General features: G+C 39.4%; 1 protein-coding gene across 2 annotated transcripts; it reads right to left on the reverse strand.

Annotated features, from left to right (window-relative positions):
• Positions 1-770: 770 nt before the first annotated feature.
• Positions 771-27,513, reverse strand: mbtd1 (mbt domain containing 1). Of its 2 annotated transcripts, XM_050059834.1 has the most exons (17): positions 27,352-27,513; positions 24,857-25,061; positions 24,582-24,715; positions 24,377-24,491; positions 24,205-24,287; positions 24,001-24,118; positions 22,742-22,876; positions 22,573-22,661; positions 22,057-22,291; positions 20,147-20,202; positions 18,320-18,424; positions 18,032-18,179; positions 14,258-14,340; positions 12,235-12,469; positions 10,221-10,292; positions 8,196-8,351; positions 771-7,770 (listed from the first exon to the last, which is right to left on the reverse strand). In XM_050059834.1, the coding sequence occupies exons 1-17, from the start codon at positions 27,370-27,372 to the stop codon at positions 7,652-7,654; spliced, it is 2,109 nt and encodes a 702-aa protein (XP_049915791.1). In that variant the 5' UTR covers positions 27,373-27,513; the 3' UTR covers positions 771-7,651. The 2 variants fall into 2 exon arrangements, with proteins under 2 accessions (XP_049915791.1, XP_049915793.1); XM_050059836.1 differs by lacking the exon at positions 8,196-8,351.
• Between the last annotated feature and the right edge of the window lie 122 nt (positions 27,514-27,635).

Below are 27,635 nucleotides of genomic sequence, written 5' to 3' on the forward strand. Positions count from 1 at the left end.
ACATGTGACTTCTACAAGAGCATCTGGCTCAACTGCAGATCAGTTCAGTGGTACTATAAAGTGAGCATCTGTGCGTTATTGTGCTTCAGGACCCAACGGTTACTCTGGGGCGAGAGGAAGTCAGTGGTATGGTCATAACCAACAAAGCCATCAAACTCAGAGAAATGTGTTAGCACACAACACAACACTTGGTAATGTCAAAGTGTGAGCATTGTGACTGGAGGACTGAAAAAGCTTCAAATCAGGATGAAGCAAGTGTGCACTGCCCCTGATCCAGGAAGTCTGATCGTGTGAAGGAGCTCAGGTTAACGCCTTTGCCACGTACCGCCTGGATTAGAGCCGGGCTGCCTGTGCTCAAAGGACGACGTGCCCTTGAAAAACTCAAGTGCTGAAACTCTGACAAAGGATTTCCACAGCGTTTGAAGTCATAAGCCTTTTTTTTTTTTTTTATTCAGTGTAAAAGTCAGATCTTACAAAAATCACCAGATAAACTTTCACAGCCATGCGGAAACAGTTTGCAATGCTTGTAAACAAAGAAGCCATCCATTACAACCAATATTATGATCCAAACATTTGGCTTTATTTACAAAGTCTATCAAAGCTTGATCACAGCACAAATTTACCATATGAAAGGAAAATGGTATACACTATCAAAAAGATGTACAAACTTTAAACTGCAATCTAATAATGTACCTCAGGGGTCAGTGTTAATATCAATAGATTTATAATTATTAACATAGATTTTTTTTTTCATTTGTATCCAAAATAAATTTTGCACCATAACCCTCTCAACGCACAATTATTTTCAGACAATAGTAATCCCAATACATTAAGTCATTTTTATCAAATATATATAGCACCACAATATAATGGTTTAATATAATCGGGGAGGGGGGGAAGGGGGGGCTATCACATACAAAAGACCCGTGTTAGTATCCAAGAAAACAACAAATATCCAACTCCAGCCTGCTCCTCACCACTGCCCACATCAGGCAGAACCAGTTCAGGTGCAGGAAGAACTCTGCAACCACAACAGAGTCCTTTCTATGGAAGCCCATTACTGCCAGGGGAAAATATACTCATGGAAAGTAACTGTATGCCAAAATAATGATTCAACAATATGAAATACGCCATCAAAATTATGAGACAGTCGAGCCTAAATGAAAATACGCAACAACATGAAACTTTGGTCAAAACTGAGAAAAAAGAACATTTTAAAATTTAAGTAAGTTTAAGTCCATATTTTGAATTAATATCACGCCCAACTTTAAATGTATTATTTTTCTTTTCTTGGCAGAAATAGGCTTCCATACATTTTCTGATCGCAGTGGAAGAGGAAAAACACAGACAGACTGAGGAACAACCAATGACGGTTACAAAAAAATAAAAACAAGCTCAGCACGACATCGGCACAACGTGTTCTGTTCTACATGCATTCTGTTGATCAGTGCACCCCATTCCCAAATCAACTCATTGCTTCCATCTCCAGCTACTGATGCCCACACACTTTAAATACACAGCTACCCATGGATGGAGGTCAAACTTGTTTCATTTTTAGATTTGGGGATCAAGGTGAAATAAGAAAGTTTAATATCTACAAGGAAAGGTGAGAAACAGAAGATCCAAAACAGTGTTGATTGTGCATTTTAATTATTTAGGGTTAATCTAGAGAAGGGTAGCAGCAGTTAGTCCATAGAACAGTCTTTTTTTTTGTACTAAGATATTAATGCAGTTTGGTCATGAAGTACTTTAATGCGTCTTTCAGCCTCCAACGTTAGAGGAAAATAACTCCTATCTGTTTCAAATGATTGTGAGACACTGTCTTTTATTGCTCATTTGGTCTTCGAAGCTTCGCCTTTCAGCTGAGCTTTGTATCCAATCTGATCAGGAGACAAATTAAAAAAGGAAACTGGTAGAAAACAAATCTCACATCCCGTGAAGAAATAAAAGGAGAACAGGAAGCCACAAAAAGCAAATCAGACTACAAAAAAGCAACACACGTGTTTGTGTCACCACTCAAATACAGAATTTACCATGAAGACAAAAGCTACAAAAATAGACAAAAACACATGAAATGCTTAGTGAGATAAGACCTTTGTTGTTTGAATGATATGGAAGCAAAAAAGGGCCCTAATAATTCCATTAAAAACAAATGAATACCTGAATGTAAAATTCAACCATTACTGAATACCTGATGTGGAAATACTACTGAATTTACTCTTTATTTAAGGTTCATTTTGAATGGTCCAAAATTTAGAAAATTTAGATTTTACAATAGAAATTCAAGTGTCAAAAATTCCAAAGGAAAAAATATATTTTTAAGTTGCTCAAAATTCCCCTTGCAAGATGCTGTAGTGCAAGTGATGCATTATTTGCACTAAAACAAGGAAGAAGTAACCTTAATAAAAACCTTTATTCATCTTGAATTCTGGTGTCTGGATTTCACCAAGCCCTGACATATGAAAAGATTGCATTTTTTTTTTTTTTATCTTTTAGGGAAAAAATATTAACTTTTATTCAAAAGTGATGTTAAACCAGATTAATTATCTTGTTAAACATAATTATTTGTGTGCACAAATTAATTAAGATGACAATACATGTCCATTTTGGATTATAAAGAACTAGAATATAAGTATTCTTAAACTGGAGAGATTTTTTAAATCTGTATTCAGGAACCCGAAAAGACATTCAACAATTAAAAAAAAAAAAATTTCTCACAAAAAATAAAGAAATAAAACACTTGAAATTACCTTCAACTATGGGACTAAAACCACATCAGGTAAATTAGCTGTAATCCACATTTCAGCATCATGTATTCTGTTTGGGTTAAATTCTTTAGTACTTTTTCAGTTGCTTAAAAGTTTTCTGGTTATTACGGCACTTATTTGCTTCCACAGAAGAGATGCACATAATGAAGACGCCTCTGAGCTGTTTAAACCCAGCTGATTCAGACTTGTATTAACGACCCTTACAACCAAAAAAGAAACACAAACTTCCTGAGAATCTAATCATGAACCTTACTGGTAGAAAGAGAAATTGTGGATCTTTTACCGTCACTGAGAAGTTTAAATCTGCTCTGCATTTCAATACAGCCTTTGGCCATACAGTGAGTATTCTGTATGTGAACCCTTGCTCACAAAAATCACAGTTATACAATAGCATTTTTGTTAAATTATCTCATGTTAATTATATTAATGTAGTGATCATGACATTTGAGGGTGCTATAAGTTTTATTTAACATAGCAAAATAATATGGGATCTATTATTATTGCATATCATTCAAATTAGAAGACTACCTCATGTGCTGTGATAAAATTCTTCCATGTTTGGTGTCTAGTCTTCAAGTGGATCGCTTTTAGGTAATCATTTTCATTTGCATATGCTAACACACTGCCATAGTCTATTTCACACTCTTGTTTTAGCTAAACGTGGCTAGCATCAGGAGGTAGTAGATAAACAGCTGCAAAAATCTAGCTCTAAGAAGAATGAAAGGAGGAGTCTTGTCTTTTCCACGGCCAAGCATGGATTTCTGACGAAACAGGATTTGTAACTCCATACCATCATAGTCATGAAGAATATATATATAGAATCTATGTCTTTATGCCACTTTTAGATTCTGTCGTGTTCTGTGAATGCTGCCCTCAGAGACTATTGGAAAAGCAGTGCATTGTTCATGTTTCATTATCAACAACAAACCTGTTATTCTGTGGCTCAGGTGAATCATAAACTAGCTTGCATACATATGGCTCTGACATGAGAACAACCTAAGCAATAATAATAATTAATTAAAAAAAAAAAAAAAAAAAAAAAAAACATGAATGCTTTGCATATTACCCTAGTGAAATATTAAACTTTTTTTTTCCTTATTTGGACAATAAAACTGCTTGATAATGAGTCTGACCTCTGACAGAAACCAAAGTTTGATGCTACAATTGCTGAAATATGGAGTCTGGAGTGTGCCACATTTTCAGTGTTTCATTATATAAAATGAATACATTCCAAATTTTTGAAAATCAATTATACATTAATTAAGTTTTAATTGTTTTAATTTTACTTTGACTTTAAAGACAGAATAAAGTCATAGAAATCTTTACCATGTAGTTTTTTATGCATTACCTAAATAAACTATCTGAACTGTATTAATGGACTATAATTTAATGCCGTCTATAAATCTGATGGCATACTTAAGACTCCATACAGGTGAGGAGGATAAGTTCCAGATGGAACTGCGTCCTCCTCTGGGTATAAATACAGCAGACATGGTCCAAAAGACAACATAAACACCTGCATCTGCAATCTGAATAACTCTTGTAGTGCGACCTTAGTGCGACCTTTGACAGTATGTAAGTGATGCGTCTGCCAGCATCTGTAATATTTTAATATACTGTACAGTGTGGCTGATACAGTACACGAGGCCAGCGTTGGTCAGCTGTGTTGTCTGTCTCTCCGATAAGACTGAGGTTCGTCCCTGACAGCAGCTACATCCAAACTGTGAAGGTTCAAAGTATATATTGTAGGGCTGGACAGTGAGAAGAACATGTCATAGTGTACCCTATCATACCAGTAAGGTTTCTCTTTTGTACAATATACCCTGCAGCTCACTTATACTCATGCTATGCTAATTTGTTTAGAATTTCTTTAAAACTAAGTTGGAAAAAAAGCTTATCGTCTCCACAGCTTTGTCATTTCTGTTCAACATTTCAGCACAAAGACAACGAAATATTCACAAAGATAACTAAAACATTCCTGCAAGAGCTTTTTTTTAAACTATTGTAAGAAAACTGATCTTCCTAGGCTCATTAGCACTACTGAATTCTTACTACAGCAACTTTGTGGTATAGTGGGAGCTGTGATTACTGTGAAGGTCCCTACTAAAACTCCACATTACGCCATCAAAGACCTGACACTGTTACCTCATCAGATAAGCACTCTTGATAAATCTCATCCTTAAAATGTCATCTCTAGTAATTTACATGCAGGTTTACCAGCTAGACAGTAAATGCAAAAGGTTGTGTAAAGAGTTTTTTCAGTTTTGGGAAGTGATTTAGCTAAAAATGCGGATATAACAGTAGTTGTACCAAAAACCTCACAATGCCCACGTCACACAGCTGAAGGATATTAATATGTAGCCAACAAATGTACAGTGGTAGTGGAAGCCTAATGGAATGTGTGAGAGCATTTCTAATATATATCTACAACAGCAAAGTGTTGCTATATGAGAGAAATACAGTTGTTAAATGTCACATTAAAGCTGTCTGAAAAAATGCCCATAACAATTAATACAAATCAAAGTGTTAAAGGGCCAGTTCACCCAAAACAAAAATACATATCTTTACTCTCACCTGTAGTGCTATTTATGGAGATATAGTGGAACTAGATGGCGCTTGGCTTGTGGTGCTCAGAGTGCCAAAAAATACATTTGAAAAACTGAACAGCAATGTCTCTTTTGATTGGTTACTCCAGATAATCCACAGACCTTGTTGTGAGCAGTTAAATGTAGGAACTTTTTTCTTTGTACCAAACTACACCTGCCATCTGTATCACTGTTCAGAAGGAAGCGTGCATCTACTGCTAGCTCACCTAGCACCACTGCGCTAGCTCAGGGCCAGGACATTTGCCGTGTCTATTCTTGTGCCGACTCTTTGCCAACTTTCAAGAGCGCAGAGGCAGTTTACATCTGAGGTTGCTAAGTGACTGTAACCAGCAGCGTATCATAGCCTACTCATACCTGAGTGCATAGCTGATTTTCATTTTGTAGTGTGTATTAGGTCTAAAATATTGTCCATGGGACAGATGTAAAGCTCTGGCAGACCTGCACTAAAAATGATCAACTTCTTCTCAATATTTATCACAGGCTGAAATTGACAGAAGAGGGTAAAGATACCTGCTGGCTGATTAAGTTTGTTGCTTGTCTCACAACATGTGGTTCACGCTGCTGCATTACAAAAGTTGAACTCTGTTTATGTTGAGGCACAGCTGAAAAACAGGCGCTTGGGAACACTTGCGCATCACAGTGTTTTTGCTCTAGCATTTGAGCGCCCCTTCCGTGCATCTACATTGTAAATAGTGGATTTGAGGGCTCAAAAAATACATCATGTGTACGGGCCCCAACGTTACAGCTCAGCAGAACAGGACGCCAATAATGTTTAAATCTCGCGTCACAAGCACAGACCTCTCGTCCATGAGTAGATGTACACTTCCTTTAGCGCAATGATATGGTTGATGGGTGCAGTTTGGTAGAAAGAAAATAGTTCCTATATGAAACTGCTCACAACAAGGTCTGTGGATTATCTTGAGTGACCGGATCATGATTTCTGGACAGAGACATTGCTGTTGAGTTATTCAAATGTATTTCTTTTGAAACTGAACACCAAAAACTGAGTTCCATCTAGTTCCATTATATGAAGAGAAGGCAGACATCTCTACAGCCGATATCTCCAACACTCTGCAACTCACACCAAAACAATCTAGACTGATAAACAGCACTACAGGTAAGAGGGGAAATATATCGTTTTGATTTTGGGGTGAACTGTCCCTTTAATCAAAAAATAATCAGTTGCAGTCCTAGACATTTTACAGCATCTATTTCATGTTGGTGACTTGAATGAAGCTGAGGTGATGACAGAGCCCTAATATGAATAATATTATTAAACTTGAACAGATCTGGGTTCTGTAATGTTGGAATCAGAAATGACAGCAGCTGTGGAAATCTTCTGGACAATATTGGAATAAACTCAATAACAAAGACCAATATCAGTAATGCTGAGCAGCAGCACTGTACTACGATCTCTCTTTAAATCCCAATCCTTTATATCTATACTCTGTATTTCTATTTGAATAGGTCTCCACATACTATATGTATATAATCACTTTTATGAAACAATGCACATTAAGTTTCCCCACACAGCCACCAAAAATGTAAATGCAAAAAAGTACATTAAGACAAAAACAACTCCAAAATCATTACAAAAGAAAAGAAAAAAAAAAACTTCAAGTACTATTAACAAAGTATAAGTCCACCTGGCAATATTGTTCAGAAGAAAATAATCAAAATATACACAACTCTGCTCCTCTTACTGCCAGCCTCTCTTTTCCTCTCAGGCCGTTCAGTGGCTGACTCTCTAACCTGAAAACAGAAACACACAAAAAAAACTAAAAAAAAAAAAAACTGAAGACCTGGCTCAATAAATGGTTCTCACAGTTTCTACAGGTCTCTGTACGCGGCCCAGATTGTGGCAGAGGCAGGATGGGCTGGTGTCAACTTGCAGGACTCCCATTTCTGTGGAAAAAGCGTTGTTCTTGATCCATCCAAATATCTCTTGTCTGATTGGATGTTTCAGATTGGAGAGGAGAGAATGATGTTCTGTAGGTGGTACGAGAGAGAATGCCCAAACATGTGACCCAGGTTTGGTGAGTGATTATGTGCACACGCAGCTACAAGGTAAGAAAACTGTTCAGAGGGATGTTCCAGAAGCATGAAAGCGACCCTCTTCTCCTTGTCAGCGGCATCTCCTGTACTGACTCCATAGAAGGCCTGTGGCATTGGTCTGAGTGTGATTCCAGGCCAGTTTGACTCTCCATGTTCCTGATCCCTTGCTGGGGTTTTTCCAGAGGCGCGTCCTGTCCCGGTTGGTGCCGCTCCATCCTGACCTCAGGGCTCCTGTTTGATGTAGTAGCTGCCCGAGCCGTTGCTCTCCTGGTCAGAGGTGCCCTGTGAGAAGGTGAACTCGTCCACCTCGGCCGTCTCCTCCTTCATTCGCAGGAGAGACTCTACAGACGGGGGCAGAGACAGATGAGAGAGAGAACAGCAGTGCAGATGAGCCAGTTGTGTTCATGAACTTTGAGTGAAATGCTGGAGGAGCCTTTGTCTCTGTTCCAGGTGTTAATGTTAACTTCACATGCAAGATGGGCATCAAGATAACTACTTCAAAAAATATATCAAATGAAACAAACATGCCTTGTGACTGCTTCGCAGTGGAAATAAATGTACAGACCTTCACTGACATGAGGGAATATTCATGTGAGAACAATGACAGTGAGGTTGATTTAAGAGTAGGACATGCAGCATCAGCAGCATCCAGCTCCACAGCGAGGCCCTGTGAGTGGGACTCAGAGGACTGTCTTCTGTTAAAAATGCCGTCGAGCCTCAGGAGGCTCGGTGCCGTGCTGGAGTTTTATCATTAGTGTGACGTTACCTGATTTGTGGGTTTGGTGGAGGTGGGTTCGGGGTCGGGGCCGAGAGGGCCCCTGGGCAGGGTAAGGGGGTGGACTCTGCTCTTCGTCCCCCGAGAAGCTGCTCCTCCTCCTGCCTGCCTGACTGAAGGGCCGTCGACCAACCGGAATCTTCCTCTCTAAACACCAAGCCAGACTCGGGTAAGCTACCAGGGGCTTATTACACACAGGGGTTCAATTCAACCAGAACGCGTTCTTGATGTTCAGATGATGTATTGTGAAGGAAAGTCAAAAAGGTTACAGCTTAGGATGACATTTTAATTTAACCTCACACTGTTGTCACTGATATGCCCATCTGAATAAGCCCCTGGTAAGCTGTAATCAGACTGCCAGACCCAAGGAAGCAGATACACTGAACCAAGAACAAGGCTACAGCAACTGAACCTAACAGATGTGGCTGCCAATATTTCAATTATTTAACATTACTAAAATTTTCATTTTCCATTTGCATGCCCATGAGGTATGACAAAATTAAAACAAAAGTAAAAATCCAATTTTCATTTTTATGTCTAAAAATCATCATCAAAAGGAGAATAATAAAACTTTTTTTTTCACCTTACACCTAAGCATAACATTGCCTTAAGAAAAAATTTACTGAACAAGATTTCTTTTTTTCAAATTGGAAGACAATGTGCAACAGTGACCTTGTTTAAATTACACTTTTGAATAATCTCCTGGTTTTTGCTAATTTGTAGTAAAAGTAAAATGGAAATGGTCTTTTCAGTGGTTATTTTTTTTTATCATGGTCAACTTATAATGTTGGACTTTGACCAAGCGGCAACCCCCAGAGCTGAAAAATTAAGCCAACGCACCTCAAAGGTCGACTTCACCTGAGCACTGTGGGGTCACACGACTATAAATGCTCCGAATACAGAAAATAAGAAGAATAGAGGCAGAGGGCAGAGTCTCTGCAGAAAAAAACATCACCACACACTGAGAGTGGGTAAGTGATGACAGAGGGATTACTGCTGTATGAGGCTATACGTTGTTTTTAGAAAGCTAGCAGCTAGCGTTAGAGTTAGCTCCACCCCCTCATCAAAATATCATCACTTCTGGCTCCAAAAATCCAAGACGGCAACGACCAAAATGCCAAACTCAAGGCTTCAAATTGGGAATCCACACAGAAATGGGTGATGTCATGGTGGCTACTTCCATTATTTCATTCAATCAATGACTTAGACAGATTTGACGAAAGATCCTTCTATTACAGGAATTTTCATCAGAAAAAAACTAAAATTAAGACATAAATCATAATCGTATGTAAAAGTTAGTTCATTTTCAAGTTTAAATAAGTATGAGAAAATGAAACTTTTATGTAGTGGTTGTTCTCTGAAGCCTCTTCATAAAAAATACAAACATTGCCATGAAAGGTCAGTTTCCATTCGATTAGAAATGAGCTGATATCATAATTCAAATTCAAAACATCAGTTTGCAATAATATTTTCCAGTTTTGGTTGCACAAGTCCATTACACATTCAATTTCATGATCATTATGGCAATGTTATATTTATGAGTACGCAGAAAACTTAGTGATTTAAACCTTTCATTTTAATTTGCAATTATGCATTTTTGACCATGAAAGTGCAAATTGGATTTTACTCATTTTATTTGGATTTTGTCAAACACACCATGCACACAAATAAAAAACGACATTTCATTTTGAATAAATGACTTCATTTTCGTATTGGCAGCCATTCTGCTCTCAAACCCCTGAAGTAGCTCAAACACTTTGCACCCAAGTGTGCAGGCTATGTGTTAATAACCATCCCACTGAAAAGGGAAAGGGCAGAACGTTCGTCTTTCTACAACATCCAGCAGTGTGACACATCAAGTCCGGTGAAAATATTCTTGACACACCGAGCAGATGATCTGACAGCAGCAGAGTTTCCACCACAAGTGTAGCCAGTGACAGTAAGAAGAAGAGGAAAGGAGAAGGCGGAGGAGGGAGTGGAGCGAAACAAATCCACAGTGAAAGAAGGATTACTCACTTTTCTTTTGGCCTTTGTACTGCTGGGCCTTTTTCTTCTGCTTGGGCACAGATTGAGGCATTTCTCTGTTACCTGAGGGAAGACCATTAGACAGGAAGCTATGAGACATTTGCAGACAGACATTATAAAATGCTACATACAAGTAGCATGCCTGGGGAAGTCTGTGGGTTAGAACTCTGCTAATGCATTCCATTGAGCTGCCTGTGTGCACCCCTTGTTCATGTGTAAGACTCCAGTTGTATGCTCAGTGCTTCACAAACATGCATCTTCATTAAAACAAGTTTAGCACCTCTGCATAAAACATAAACACAGGTGTGTGTGCACGGGCAATTCAATAGAAATGCATTAGCAGAATTCAAACGCACAGACTTCCTTGTGTGCACTACTCATATGTGCAGGTGTTTTAAATCATAATGTAGTAAAAATGGATGTATTTGGAAAGTGCCGAGCACACAACTGGATAAATGAGACTTCAGTAATACTGCACGAGTTGTGTGAGAGTTTGTAAACACAATTTTGATATAGTTTTCTGTTGTTAAACACGGAACCCTTTTACTGCTATTCATCTAGAATATTTTTCCGTTTTCAGATTCTTTGTCCACTGTGGCGACAAGCCAGAAAAACAGTTTTCTTCACACAACACACACAGGGGGAGTATTTAATATAAAAATGGTCATTTTGTGGGTGAGTGTTCTGTTAAAGTAATGTATTTTGTTCTGTAATGGCTCTATTAAAACATGACAGAACCATTATGACTAAAGCTGCTGCGTGTATGATATCTGGCACCTTGTTTATGAGAGGGAGCCCCATTTTTTCTCACCATGATGGCAGCACACTGTTGGAGAACAGCAGCAAGTTAGAAAATAATGATATCTATTTGTAATGATACTTACCTCTGGGGCTTGATTAATGGCTACCGTGAGCATGAGGGGCGCTCGACCCCTCTTCTCATTCGTCAAATCAACCCTGTGGACCCCCTAATGCATTTACTCACCAGTGTCATCCTTAATTGGACCGTCTATTTTTATAGCTTACAAGCAGGTTGTGACTCTAATTTAATTCCTTTGTGCTTGTTCCTTTGTTTAGTGTTTTGCTGGATAGTTTATCTGAATGAGAGCTACAATTATACTGTAGGGAAGACATGTCCAAAGTCAAGTCATCTGACTGTATATAAAGATGGACAACGGGTCTCCACTTACCCCCACTATACTAAAAAGGAAGACAAAATACCCTGGACAGGGCCACCGCCTACTTGCACTGGTGATGTCATTTGGAGCCAGTTTGAGTTCTGACCCATATACCCTTCCAGCTCATCGCGAGCAGCACCATTAATAGTGAAGACACTGACTGGCACACAGAGCTGTCAGTCATGACCTTAATCTACCCCCCTTTTTTATCATCAAGTTTCTAGTTATAACCAAACTTATCAGAAAAACAAACACTTGAACATCAGCATGATAAGAACTACCTAACATGACAGAATCCATCTTTGGGAAAGATTTATTTGATGTGTACTTTGAGTTTCTAGTTTGGCCCATGTCCCATCCTCTAAAATAGAGGGGGCGGGGTTTATGACTAATACTGCAGCCAGTCATCAGGGGGCCATCAAGATGTTTTGTCTTAACTTTTTGGGAGCTGTCATGTCCTCCATCTTTATACAGTCTATGGGCATGACTATCATACAGGTGGAGCTAATGACTTTTCCTAAACAGATGGTAAACAAGCACATGAACGGTCCCTAACAGCAGACATTTTCTGGTAGGTAGTAAACATGGCCACAGCAAAGAAGCATTAAGTCATCAGTGAGGGCTACTGCTTTCAGGAGCTGTGGAAAGTTGAATGCTTTTCACTGATAGTTGAATAGTTGTGTTTGTCTTATTTGTATGTGATTTTTTTTAACAACCCATATGATGTGAGAAGGAGTTGGCCACCAGTTATTTTTTGCAGTATCTCATCTGGCCCCCAATCAAAAAAGTTTGGACAATCACTGCGATGAAATGCATCATGGTCTTACTCTGTGAGGCGGGGGGTTGGAGCTGGTAGCCCGTCAGCTGACACCAGCCCACGGGGTAGAGGTCAGGTGACTCGCAGTCCACCCACTGGTCATACTCATCCTCCCAGCCGTCAAAGTGGATCCTCAGTAGCCGGTGCACAATTCTCGTCACCGTGGCAACACACACCAGCCGCGGCTCCATTAGATCAACAGCCTCCAGCTTCATGCCTTGCCGGAAACCGTGATTGGGAACCTCCTACAGGATGCAGGAGAGTTAAGAAAATAATTTAACTAATTTACATAAATTAAAAGCACACACATTAGCAAATAGTCAGCTAGCTATCAAAATGACTTGAAACTTGCCCACCATCAATGCAATCCATAGTATACAGAGGAGGAAATGATGCTGAGGCAAGAAGAGCAAGACAGAGAAGAAGAGTGGATACTGCTACATTATGGAATCAACCTGCTGCATCAGCTGCTGGTGTCGTTATACCACACACCAAACTCTGCTTTCATCATATACGTGAATAGGACATTTTGTAGCCGCCAGTAGGGGAGTCAAAACAGGGCAGTGATGCACTGGATAAACCTACACGTATGACAAGCTATCCTGATTTCTATGGGACAGCTGGCAGTTCGGGATCATGGGCATTTCCGGTGTGACATAATGACGACGTGTTACGCGCAAAACTCTCTGCAGAACATTCAAAAAGTAGCTGCTAAATCAAAGGAAGAACAGCGGCCAAAACTGTCCAGAAATTGGGCAAACAATGAAGTCAAGGAGCTTCTTACCCTCCGAGCAAGATGAGATCATATGGCAAATAACAGAGACAGTAAATGACCGTTATTGCCACTGTTATTGTTATTAAAGTGCTGCAGACGCATATGATACATATCACACTAGAGGCATATGCTGTTGTGTTACATGTCATGTCTTTTGCTTCTGCAATGCTGGCATCCTGTCTAAAAGCAGCGAGCAGCAGCAGCAACCCACTGTCCCAACACTGGCGCACCATGACAGAGGGCTCAGCGGGATGGGGCACCTGCTGCAGCAAGTGAACGTAACATCATTTTGACTTAACCAGCAAACTTCACTACAAGCTGATTGGCTGTAGAAACAGGTGGTGTTCTTTACATTCTAAAACCAGCCTCCAGCGATTTGACCAGCTGAGTTGCAGGTGACACCATCAGCCGGCTTGAGTCGAGCTCAGACAGCCAGTTCGCACCGCTGCAACTTTTCTCTGCAACGTTCTAAAGTGGTTTTGTCTCGTCGCGAATCATTGGTCTGAACTGGGCTTTACAGGGACACAGTTAAGTAGACAAAGGTGTGCATCCCTTTTAGGCAGAATGTTTTGGTCAAAAATGTGTGACTCACAAAACTTTCCAATTAGTCCTACTTAAAGGCTGGACAACTGTCCTGCTCACCGATTCAACACGGAGCTACTCAGATGGAGAAATGTATACCTCCGCTGTGGATATTTGTCTGACGATAATTGTTTTAAAAACAAAATCACTATTAAAAGCAGTTAGAAATGTGGATGCATGTTTGGTTGGCAAAGCACTGAATAAGATGAGTGTATTGCTTTCAATGTGAAAATGTAAGAAATTTGACGAAATATTAAAAGAGCTAAAACATGGCTGCTTGCTATTAAATTTGGCTTAAACAAGCAACACCGCTGGTAAGGTCCCTAAAGCTCAAATCAGCTGAACACCCACATTCACACAGTGCTACACCAGTTTTTTCATTACAGGTAAAAATTGGGTTTTGGTGACCAATAACAGTAACAAATGTTTGCATAAAAACTTGAGTAAAGCCAGATTTGTCACAAACATATTGTTGGTGTTACTGCAAAAGTGAAAGCAACAGGATGGATAAAAATAATGGTGCTCTGTTTACCTGCTGCTTTCTGTTTTGAGATGTGGTGGTATGAAACCCTGTTGCTGTTATCAGTAACCATAAAAGTAATACCAGCAGACTTTTGAACTCAGAATGAGAAAATCTTATCACACACACAGAGGAGAAACCAGTCATGAAGCCTACCTTGTTAAAGAGCTTGACGGGAGCAGCTATTGAACCTGATTCTCTGAGGTAGTCAAACCATTTAAATGGCAGTTTAGTGTACCCTGGGAACAGAGTCAGTGTTGAGACCAGAACATTATGAAACCATAAACAAGAAGATGTTATCAGACTACTTCTTACCAACAAATTCACCTAAAGAGAAATGACATTCAAGTATAATGTGGTATAGCATAGTATAGACTCTATACTATAGAGGCTCTGTATGGAAGATCTAAAGTGCCAAAATAAAAATGCAAAGCACATTCATAAGTTTTCATCAGGATGTGCAAGGGAACAGGTTCTTTTTTGAGATAGAGACACATAGACCCTTTTACAGCATCATTAAAATATCTGCGTTTTGCCCCAGCCATCCAGAGGAGTTAGCAAGCTTTAAACATTTAATTAAAACTGTTACCAGATTCAAAATGTCTGGTATGCATGTTCAGTTGTCAGAATCGATATTCAAATAGTAGACTCAGTTTTTACAGAATGCCAGCACGATCACAACTGTTTCGGAGCAACAGGTGTTTCTGTTTAACACGAGAGTGTGTTAACTGGTGACTGCTGAATGCATCATGGTTACTCGTAGCGACAGCAGCTGTTACAAACACAGACAGACCATGCAGGTCTCCTTGAAGAAGCCTTCAGTTTTACTTGTATCTATTTTAAATACATACTTGTCTCAGCGTGAATTATCTAACGCCAATCATTTACATAAGTTACTACGAGCAACCACAAACACATTCAGCCCAAAGTCAGCAGGTAATGTGGTCAATTGATAAAGCCAAAAACCACCAGTGTCTATGGCTGCAATCTATTAACCGTGTTGACTCTTACTGGACTGTGGACACAATCAGGGATTATCGTGTAACAATAAAACACAGACAGGATTCCTGTTTGCATAACAACTGTATCATCAAGCTCTGAACTATGCTACCTAGCAAGCCAGCAGGTACAAGTCTCTCTTAGGAACATAGCCTTTTGGTTTAATAATTATAGCCAAAGCCTCATAGATAGTGGTCTTGTGTATTTGTCTTTGGCTGGGGAAGATTTCTGATTTCAAGACACAAAACTCTGCATCCACAGACAACATAGTCTGAACCATCTAGTGACTTGTATGCTAGTAATTTCTCTCCGGTGCACACGCTAGGTTTCTCTATCAAATACATGTATGTATTTGGCCACTGAATATTGGGCCTATTGCTATTGTCATCTACCCACTTACTACAAGTACACATATCTGGAAGTCAGTCACTGTTCGTCAGAGTCAATTTATTTAGATAGCATTGGGATCTTTGGTGGTTAATGCTCTTGCATAGCTTAACAAGCTGTTATACATCATCATACTTCCACTGCTATTTTGTCCGTGCAGTCCTATGTACACCATCACTGTTCACAAACTCTAGAAGGGTCTATTGGCCATATGCCAAAATGAAAAACTATTTCTAATCACAGCTTGGGGGCAGGTCGATAGGCAGAGCTTTTCATCGCTGTCACAAGCTGGTTTCAGCAATGACAGACAGCCTTTTATATTCAAACAACTTCCTGTGGCTAACCAGCCGGAGGTACATTACTATCGACTGTACATTTAGTTATATTTCTGATTACTGTTTTAAGGGATATCAATACAGCTGTTGTGTGAGTATACTGTGGGAACAAAGCTCCCCTGCCTCTCCTTAAAAAAAACTAATGCTGGTGCTTTGTATGTACCATTGGCAGGTCTGAGCCCCTCTGGGGGGAAACCGAAGCCAATGCCAATGAGCCAAAAATCTGCTGTTCCTAAAATGGCCATTCTAGGCTGGCTCCAAAAGCAAGTCAGCCACCACAGACACCCATGTTAAAATGCCCAACTTTGCAGAAATAAATATGGTGAGAGCCTCGTACAAAAAAGGTTTAGATCTTTGAAGTTTATTTTCCTGTTCATAACAACTGTTTGTGGGGTGAATTTTTATATAACCCTGATTTCACAAAAGTTGGGACCCTGTGTAAAATGTAAATAACAAAATGCAATGATTTGCAAATCCTTTTGACCTATATTCAGTTGAATACAGTACAGAGACGAGATATTTAATGTTCAAACTGATAAACTTTATTTCTTTATGTTAATGTACTCTCATTCTGAATTTGATGCCTGCAACACGTTCTGAATAAGTTGGAACAGGGGCAACAAAGCAACAAAAGTTGTGGAATGCTCAAAAAGACCATGTGTCACAGTCCAACCATTTAAGAACGTTTGTCAACGCACAGTTGCAAGGAATTAAGGATTTTACCATCTACAATCCATAACATCATCAAAACATTCAGAGAATCCGAAGAAATCTCTGCATGTAGGGTGTAAGGCTGAACACTAATAATGAACGCCCATGACCTTTGACCCCTCAGACAGCACTGCATTAAAAGCCAACATGATTATATAAAGGACATTAGCACATGGGCTTAGGAATACTTCGGAAAACCACTATCAGAAAACACTGTTTGTCGCTGCATCTACAAATCCAGGTTAAGACTCCATGCAAAGTGAAAGACATATATCAACAACATCCAGAGATACTGCAGACTTCTCTGGGCCTATTTCCAATTGTTTTTGGAAATCGTGGACGCTGTGTCCTCCAGGCTAAAGAGGAAAAGGACCATCCAGATTGTTACCAGCTCAAAGTTATAAGCCAGCGTCTGTGATGGATGTCATGGGTAACCTGCACATCTGTGAAGGCTCCATAAATGCTGAAAGGTACATACAGGTTTTGGAGCAACATATGCCGCCATCCAGGTGACGTCTTTTTCAGGGATGTCCCTGCTTATTCCAGCAAGACAATGAGACACATTCTGCACGTGTTCCAACAGTGTGGCTTCAAAGTAAAAGAATGCGGGTACTAGATTGGCATGTCTACAGTCCAGACCTGTCTTGCAATGGAAATGTGTGACACGTTATGTAGCGCAAAATACAACAACAGGACCTCGGACCGTTTAGCAACTGAAGTTGTATATCAAGGAACAATGGAAAAGAATTTCACATTCAAAACTTTGAAAATAAGTGTCCTTGATTCCTGAAAACTTACTGTGTTTTTTTTAAAGAAACGTTGATGTCACAAAGTGGTAAACATGCCCTTGCTTTACTTTATTGGAACATGTTACAAGCATCAAATTCAGAGAGTGTGTTTTTACAAAAAACAATAGTTTATCAGCTTGAATATTAAATATCTTGTCTGTACTGTGTTCAGTTAATTAAATGTCCAAAAGGATTCAGAATCTTGTTCGTGTCCTAACTTTTCTTGGAATCGGGGTTGTGTAACTCAGCCATTTACATTTTATCAGGACTTAAGATTACACATATTTAAGGGTGGGCTGTCGTTTAAGCGTCATAACAATCCATGAGTCAGCTCCACCCTCCACCCATTCTATGGTCACTACTGGCTCAAAAAGAAAAAAGAAATGCAAAACTTGAGGGTTCAAAACTTTAGTCCACAAACCCTTGGTTGACATCACGGTGGCTATGTCCATTATTTTTATACAGTCTGCGGTTTTCATTTCATAATGACAAAGTAAATGCATATATAAAAAGGAAATTATATACATATATATATATATATATATATACACATATAACAATGTGAACCATATTTGACTAAATTTCTTTGTTTAATTGGTTTTATTTTGGCATTTTAAATCTTCCATAACTCTGTGGTCCTCTCAATGGGATCAAATGCCCGTTTACATTTATTAAGAGCTCAAAGAAACAATAATCAGAGTGTACAGTACCTCTAGGGGGCGTGAGTTCAATGTTGTTGATTTCACAGAAGCCGACAGGGTAGATGGAGGGGGAGGTGCCATGGTAGCAGAACCAGTCTGATCCATCCACTGCCTCCGAACCGTCGATCCCGATCATGAGGTACCCGTCTGCCAACACCTACAGAAAACCACAATAGCTGGAGTCAGTCTGAAGCGGCCGAGTCAAAGGCATTTGGGCATAAACAACAAGAACTAATCCTTTTATTCCGCATTAATGTCAGGTGATGAAATGTTTGCAGAGTCCAGAAACGCACTGACCTTTCTTACAGTGGCTACACATATAGCTGAGAGGTTGAGGGGGTCGATGGCTTCTAACTTCATCCCGTCTTTGAACCATTCCCCACTCTGGTCCACATCTCTCACCTGATACACATTCAGACACAAAAAGACAAATAGAGGATTATTATTTGAATGAGGATTGAAAATGTCATAATGATGACATCACTTAGACACGTATAAAACTGCTACACTACCCAGCAAGCATTTTTTGGTTTAAAAAACGTCTAATAGCTGTCTACATGAAGACCTGACGTCTAGGCTAAATCACGGCTGAATTTGGGCTGTCAGTGAAAATTTGGTAGACGTCTAACCATGGCCAAAGTGTAGATGTCATCAATTATACAGCTATGTAGAGACCATGTCCAAAAAATGGAGATAAACATATTTTAATTACTGTTGACTCTCCATACGTGATTGAATATCATACCTCACGCCATCTGTAATGGCGAAAATTACATTTAATCAATTTCAAAATTAAATCGGCTAGATTTGGGTTACATGTAGCTAGGCTAAATCGGAGCTAAATATAGCCAATGCGTTTAAATCACGACTACTGCTTGCTGGGTAGGGAAGTCTCACATTTTTAAAGGGCTGTGGAAAACAGTCAAATAGATTAGATCTAAATGTCTACCAGGTTTTTTACTCGTACAGAAGAACAAAAAAAAACCACACAGCATCAGTTAAATACCAGGGCCCTGTTAGCGTAACTGTGGTTTAACATTCCGTTATCAGGCGAAATTAATCCTGTCAATTCTCATCCATTGTGTGTGGTTCCTTGAAAACAGTTTGATGAATGATTTGTTAATCATGGATGACGTTATCGTGAGTAACAGTGTGCTCTTAATTTGAAATAAAGGCAACATTAGAGTTCAAGACAAGGTAGGTGTGTTGGGAGCCCTCCTAGCAAGCACTGGGACAACAGATTGAGGAACACAAGTCTCATTTTGTGTGTGTGTGTTCCTGTGTTGTTACAGGCATTATTTTGTTTTAGCTTTTCTTTTAGCTTTTAGTTTGTTCTAGCTTCCATGATTGGTGAGGTTCTCCTCGATGGACATACAAGATATTTCAGTGATATTTATGAGCCTGTGATGGAAATGAAACTTAACTAAAATCTCTCAAAAGGCAGTTTTAATCGTGCAGAAAATAATTAATATCTTTGGTGTTCCAGTGATAAATTTCCATTCTGATGGCAAATTAAACACCATACATTTTTGCTTTAAGCTTTGAAGAACCAAAAAAATCCAGGCTACAGCTGGATACTGATTGCTTTTATTGTCAATTTATCTGTTGATTATTGTGTTAGTTAACTGAATAGTTGTTTGGTCTATGAAATATCAGAAAATGGTAAAAAAATATCAATCAGTCAGATCACTCTCAAAACCAAAGACAAAATCTTTAAATGTCTTGTTTTGTCCACAACTCAAAGATATTCACTTTACTGACAAAGAGGGGTAAAGAAACAAGAAAATATTCATATTCATATTTGAGAAACTAGGATCAGAGAATTTTGACTTCTTTTCATAGAAAATTACTCAAACCTTTTAACTGATCATCAAATTAGTTGACTGTTAATTTTATAGTTGACAATCAAATAATCTTTGCAGCTCTAATCCAGACTTGTCAAATCATCATCTATTTAGAATAACATGGTTATCCATGTATGAACCACAGTGCCCAGCTATGCAATGTCTGATAATGACATACCTGCATGCATACCAATGCACAGTTGTAAGACTCTTTCTTAAAAGAGGAATTTAGGGTAGAAAAAACATAAAAAAATAATAAAACACAGTTGCTCTGTACTACCTTCTGGAAGAACGGTGCAGGAGCATCAACTTGACCCTCAGTTTTCTTCGTAGCATCTGAAAAATACACAGGACAGATCAAAGTTACTTGCCTGGGCTAAAGATGCTTCAGCAACATACATGCTTTAGAGCATAAAACCGCACTGAGCATTGATACCAAGCGGCAACCTTCAGGGGTGAAATATGAAGCCAACACCCAAAGACTGCAGTTCCTTGAATGGCCAATCTCTATGGACCCCTATGAACATGTTTACAGCCTGGTACAAAAAAACAGTTTCAGTCTCTGTAGCTAATTCCCCCTTCATGACAACTTTACAGGGGTAAATTTTTATGTAACTCATCTGTTCACAGTCAAGTCCTAAAGTTACACATAAATAAGTGCAAGCCACTTTGAGTGACGGGCTGTCTGCTGACAGTGTCCTCTGATTTTCAGTCACATCTACCCCTAACTCCTCCACAACTCCAACTTTTTGCCCCAGTATGGTCACTTCTGGCTCCAAAAAGCCAGAATGGCAGCGCCCGAAACCTCGAAGTTGAGGCTTCAAAACAGTAGTCCACAAACCAGTGGGTGATGTCACAGTAGCTAAGTCCATTATCTTTACAGTCTATGAGTGATACTCAACTTGGTCCAGAACGGGGTTGCAGGTGGCCTGCAGACCATTTTCTATTTCACAATTAAAATAAATTCATTCACACTAGGAATTTTTATTTTGTATTTTGAATGCAAATAAGGCGCCAGATTGCAATAAAAATAGTATAAAATTAGAGCTTGATTATAAAAATATATATCAATAATTGTTTATTAACTGGCCCCATGCTTTCTGTCATTTTACAAAACTGGCCCCCAGTCAAAGCAAGTCCAGCATCCCTGAATTAGAGCCTACAGACAGTAGAAGCTGAGAATGAGCTGAGTTTCAGGGAACACGGTGTAACGAGAAAAGAAATTGATTGGATCCAATATGAACAGAAGAGTAATTGTCATTAACAGACAGCAGCTACAATGCTTTTAGTTACAGCACTTGAAGGATAATCAGAGTAGGAAGTCAGTGCAGATTTTAAACTGCAGCCTAAAATAAAGTTTTTCTAGAGCTAGTATCAATTTTCTCGTCAGTACTACTCAACATGTGAAATCAGTTGTAAATGTCTTCTGTGTCCCTGACGAAGCATTTTCACATCAGAGAAAACCATGATGATGTCAATATGGATATGTTGGCTTTGGCTTAGACACTGCAGGGTGAGCTTGAGCCCTGTATTTATTAAGACTCAACTGAATGTCAAGCATCCTTCTGCCTTGAAGCAGTCCCCAACAAATGCATCATTTCACTAAAAAACAGGTCACCAAGTGACCAGCTGTTTTGAGAAATAACTAACCTGTTTTGAAAAATGAAACTATATAGTTCTGAGTTATTTTAAAGAGGTTTACGTCCCTGTACATTTCTGTTGTGTCAGAGAGCCACAGGGTGGGGAAGGGAAAAAGCATTGACAGACAGAATTTGTTGACATTAACAAAAATATAGAATCTCACCAGCATTATCCTTTAAAGCTTTTTCTTATTGTTAAACTTGTTACATGCTGAGTGATCAATACATTATAATCCCGCTAATAGCAAAAACAGAAACAAATTAAATATGCCAAAAACAATACATATCTTTAAATACAGTATTCAACATCTTCACTGTTTTGCACCCTCTGTGTTTGTCACACTCTGCTTACTCTGCAACATTCTACACAGGCCCCAGTGTATTTCCTGTTGACATATTTGTTAATGCCAAAGCTGACAGGAAGTAAACAGACGCCAAAGCTGTTGCCGCAGCCACAGTTTCGCAGTGAAACGGTCTATACCAGTTGTCCTAAAACCCTAGACACAAACACTGCTTATACGTAAGAGTTACTGGCTCCGATCAAACTCACCAGATCGTTTGAAGCGGTGTCCGATGCTGCGCGACCAGCCTATATTATGGATGAGGGGGCTGTACATGTGGCACCAGAAGTCGTCTGACCCGTCCTCGCTCTCCTCATAGACCAGCCTGAGGCGGCCTCCGATTACCTGCTCCACCAGCGCCACCCGTGTCCGGCACAGGTAGTTCTTATCCACCACCTCTACCCGCATCAGCTTCTTAAAGGGGAACTGCATGTTCTCATGTACCTATGGTGACATATCATGCATGAATATAACAAAGACAAAGCCAAAGGATTGAATAATATCACAGTGGGTGCTTCTGGGATGAATTTAAGGTCCAACATGAACGAACATTTAAAGTCAACGTAAAATACGTTTTTCAGATCCTTTCTGAAATCATTTAAATCATCACATTTGGAAAGGATTATGCTAAAAATATAAGCTACTGTCTTACTCAGATTTTAAAAAATTGGAACCGGCCATCAAAAACAGTATCGTTAAAATTTTGATGCATTTGTGGGTCTCACCTTGGCATTAAAGTCAGGTGGCAGTGTTTTAGCTCCAGTGAGACGCTTCACAAGAAAGACTTTCCAGTTAGAGTACTTATGCTGTATGCCTGCAAGAAAAAAATAACAGCAACAATTACCACCAACCACCCAAGTACAAAACTGTCAAGACGTTTGGCACATGACTCACTTTTTGGAGGTACAAGAGGTTTGCCACTTGAGGCGCACCATCCCACTGGGTGCACCTCAGGGATGCAGAGATTACACCAGAAGTCCTTACTGGTGTCGTTGTCAAAGCCCTCATACCGCAGGAGAGCCTTGAACCCTACACAACAACAAAAAACATGGTTGTTTTGACTGCTCATTCTTGACACTGGATGCAGTCAAACCAATGTCCACTCAAGGTCCAACTGCTTGCCTTAATAGACGTATATTTACCCTATCACATGGTCATCATCCGATGCAGTATGCTCGGTTGCTCAGTATTCATGCTTAAGTTTACCTCAGTGTGGATTATGTGCGAGTCAGTGTCCAGGGCTCGAAATTAATGCACATCAGTGCATTCGAGCTGTGGACAAATTCTCAGCCCCACATACATCAATCCACATAACATGGTACAGAAAATACATTGTACAACACATTACTGATTTATTGAAACCTGAAAAAGGCCACAGTCATGGCATAACATGATCGAACTGGCTGGTTCTTGCTCCCTGTTGAGAAAGATGCTGGATATCTTTAGGTCTGACCAGCTGTGGCCGTTGCGGAAGTGCCAGGAAAAACGGACAAATTTCCTATTCACACTGCCTTTTCAAGGCAGGAATTTCATGCTGTTATGCCGACTCACCAATCGTGGAATGTGGGTACAAAGTTGTCTCGCCTTTAAACCTGCATTGGAGTTAATGACAGTGCTGAAACAGCCTCTGCACAAACTCCTTTGACAGAAACTGTAATTTCACCTCAAAGAACATAAGGAGTTGCTGGTCAGCTGCTGTTTCTGATTGATTGATTAGTTAGTTCCTGTTATTATGTGACTTTCGAAACCAGACTGACGTGGTGTCCACTGCAGCAGGCTAAAGTGCTTAGCTTATTTGCCCCAGTGTGTGCTTCTCCAAACTAGGAGCGTGCTGATCATCGTCCATTGTAGGTAACACACTGGCCATGGACCTATAAAATAGTTTTTTCAGTACAAATGCAGAATTATATTTGAATCTCAATATGTACCTGGTTAAATAAAGGTTTAATAATAAAAAAAATAGCCCCATCTTCCACCTCCAAGCTCAAATCTTCCAAGCTAACACTTTTCCTCTTTCTCTATGCTTACACTGTCAGTTATGGGGTTAAGTGAGGGGAGGACATCAGCACTCTACCTATTTAACAGCTTTTTGGAAAACATGGAAAAGAAGGAAGATGAACCTGCCCTTTAGTTATCTAAAGAAGCAGCCTTACCTGCTAGCTTAATGATTTCTGCTATCCAGTACACTTTAGTGGAGAGGTTGGTGTCAGAGTTGGGCACTTCGATCCTCACTCCTTCTTCTATGTCTCCCCAGCATGTCCCCATAGGGACCTGAAGCAGAGAGGAAGTCGTGAAGTCATTCATTAAAGAAGCCAACAGATGTGGTCTCTACCTATTCAACTCCAGTCTTTACTTACATGCTTGAAACAGCTGACTGGAGCTCCGATTGTGTTATTGCTACAGATATAGCGACCCCAGTCAAAGCTCTCTGCAGGGACCACTGTCAGGCACAGGAAACAGTGTAAAACTGTATTATATCTTAACAGAGCAGCATTGTTACCCTATTAATACTGTTTTTTGTTAACATACCTGCTTTTGATTTGGCCTGGTTCTGCTGACTTGCTTGGTACTGGGCGTAAGCAGCCAGCTTCGCCATGAGAGGCTGTTTTTGTAAGACTTTTGCCTTTTTTGTTGGTGGTTTGCCCTTGCAAAATTGACACAGACATCAATATTTGTGTAATAATATGGGTTTAATCTTAAAACATTTGTTGTAGTGGTCTTACAGTGCAGTTACCTGGAGTCTTGCCAAGATGCTAGCTTTTTTGGAATTCGAGGAATAACTCCTAGAACAGGACACGCTGCAGAAGCGCTTGGTTTTTGAGTAAAAAGCATCTCGTACTCCAACCATCCCACACATCTCACAAGTGGCTGAGAAACAGAGACCACGAAACAGACACATATAATCCGTTAAAATCATCAATGTGCTGACGAATTCTTTTTTCTCACACGCAGGATTATATTCTACAGGACCACACAAAGCATGTTTCAGAAACATTCCCATGTACTGACCCATTCCAGCCTTGCCATCAGGGTAAGTGTAGACTTGACCATTGTTCTTGATGATGGGCAGACTAGCAGGGATGGAAGGCACCACCTCATCCTCGCTGTCCTCTGAGCTGGAGCTGCTGGTAGACTCCTCGCTGCAGCTGTCATAGCCATCAAACATCCCGAACGAGTCTCTCCGCTTCCGCTCTGAACGTGGGGTGCGTTCAGCCTGTGCAATCAAGGAAATGACAAAAAGACAGTCTGAATGAAATTAATACTTTAAGGCAGCAACTACCAATTATGAATTTTTCCACCACAGCTTCCCAAAATTGAAGGCGATATCTTTAAATTTCTTGTTTGTCTCGTAGTAAAAGGCATCTATTGTGTAAATACATTTTACATTATTTTATTTTCATTTTATCCAATTTGTATTTTTGTAATATTTTTTTTATCCTTTTTTAACACTCAATCACTTTCCCTCCTTTTTTCTTTAACTTGCTTCTGACTCTTGAGCTGCTGTAACGTGTGAACTTCCTGGATGTGGGATGAATTAAGTTTTGTAAAGTCAATAAAGTCTTAAAGTTGTCTCTGACAACCACCCAGAGCCCAAATATATCTTTGTGGCTTCATACACGTGGGTCGAACAAGTGTAATATGTAGTTGAGAACAGCTAAACATGAAGCAGCTTTAAGAAATGAAAACATGGATCATGCTAATGAAAGACACAGGTATTTAGAGAGTCACTCCTAACCCTAAGGGTGTCGCTATCATAAATCAGTTATTGTAAAGGGAAGCATATTGGATATATACTCTCAACTCCTTGGAGCCACGTGTTCAATGAGGCATTAGATTTTAATCATTTTTTGTGAGTTGTACTTGAACCTACATTGTTTCTGTGCAAGTGACCTCAAATGTAGGTAAAGTTGAGGCATTTCACTCCTCTTGGAACAAGCCCTTTCCCTCCACTTCCTTACTGACACAGGTTTATTTTATATCTACTCACTACTCTACTGTTTTCTACTAGTTTTTGATCATGAGAATATTCACATATTTTGTACTTGACATTTGTAGTATCTTTATGCAGTCTAAATCAACTCATCATCTGTTGTACTCTTACATTAACTGTATCTCATTATCTTATGAAATGTAATATTTATGAGATGAATGTTGGGTAGTAGAATTACACTTGCTATTGACTTTATTGTTAGGCTATGTTATGTGTCATGTTATTGTTAGTTCATAATTCTTAAATACTCTTAGAACAGGCAATGGTTTTTAAAATAGTTAATTATTCTAATTATTTTTAAGTTTTTATTAGTAACTACTGTGCATTCGCAGTTTTTCTCTTAACAATATTTTTTCAGTCCCTTTAACATGTCATCTGATTTGTAATGTGACCATTAATTGTTCAGGCTACAATCTTTGATCACATATACACATACAAACACGTGCATGCCCATTAAGCACAATGAATGGACATACATGTGTGGACACACACACACACACACACACACACACACCTCAAACATATATAACACAGTCAATGGTAAATGTAGTCTGTTCTTATTTTGGTCTTCACTTTCACAAAGTCTTTGCCCCTATTTGACTGTGTGTTGAATTGTATTATTGTATAGTATTACTCCAAGCACAGTAACCCTGCACTTCCTGTTTTGATTTTAACAGCCTAACCAGAGACAGAAGTTACAAATTAGCCGTGTCTACAAACCTATATGCATTGCATCTACTTTGCATTTTACATATGAAGCAAAAGTTAATGCATTCGTACTTGACAAATAAAGAAGTAATTAAACGTGACCTGTGAAGCTTGCTGGAGAACCCAGTAACAAATTCTTAAAATAAATAAATAATAACGATGTTTAGAGCAAACCCCTGTAAAATCATACTATAATTATTGCCGTGGATATCTGAAAATTCAATACATAATACAACACTTGCTAATAAGGTGTACATGATCCGGAACAATATTAAAATGTTTACTGTTGACATAGCCTGTCTACTTCCTCTTCTGAGCATCACAGGTGACATCCCAACTAGCTACGCTAAAATAAATAATTTAACTTGCAATGCTAAGAGAAAAGACAGTGCACATGCCAGTGAAAACATACTAAGCTGAATGTAACATGTACAAAATAAGAAAGCAAGCCAATGCATAGGCTTAAATAAGGGGTGGCCTAATAAAAATAGCTCTTAATGCTAACTAGCGTTAGCACGGCTAGCTAGCGGAAACCTGTTTTTCCAGTGTGTGTCCACAAATGCATGCCACACTTTTCACGAACGTGGCAAACTTGCACCGTCACACATGTAGTTAAAATAAGTGAGCGGTTAATTTATTTCTTAACTTGTTATTTCTGGAGAGCTTGCTAATATTTAACGCTGGCTGTAGCTGAGCCACTAGCTAGCTACCATAAACAGATAACAACAAAGGAGCAGCGCTAGCTTCAGCGACTCCTCTGGAAATCGAAAGGCTCGCGGCCCTAAAATGTTTCAAATTCACTCACCAAATCCCGTGTGTCTTCCATCAGCCCTTCATATAGATAACGTTCTTGTTAACTGTGCTGCCCAATGCAAATTAAACCCCTATGCTGGGGATAAATTTGGCTTTGAAATACCAAAGTTTAAAATGAATACTACCAGGCAGGATATCAACAAATTACTCTGATGCCTCTGCGCATGTGCGAGCGTAACCTACTTTCATGCGATTGGTCAATACAGAATGGAGGTCATCGACCCACACAGAAACAAAACAGTGGACTCAGAGATGGAAATGAATGAATGGCTTCCT

Source organism: Epinephelus moara, chromosome 13 (assembly GCF_006386435.1).
Source record: "Epinephelus moara isolate mb chromosome 13, YSFRI_EMoa_1.0, whole genome shotgun sequence".
In the NCBI taxonomy this organism is placed as follows: Eukaryota; Metazoa; Chordata; class Actinopteri; order Perciformes; family Serranidae; genus Epinephelus; species Epinephelus moara.

Excerpts from the sequence above, each read along its gene's own strand:
- mbtd1 (XM_050059834.1), bottom strand. The coding sequence starts at position 27,372 with ATGGAAGACACACGGGATTTG. Across the intron at positions 18,180-18,319 it reads GTGTAGCCACTGTAAGAAAG|GTGTTGGCAGACGGGTACCT; the intron begins GTCAGTGCGTTT and ends GGTTTTCTGTAG. Across the intron at positions 10,293-12,234 it reads CCAACCCCCCGCCTCACAGA|GTAACAGAGAAATGCCTCAA; the intron begins GTAAGACCATGA and ends GTCTTCCCTCAG.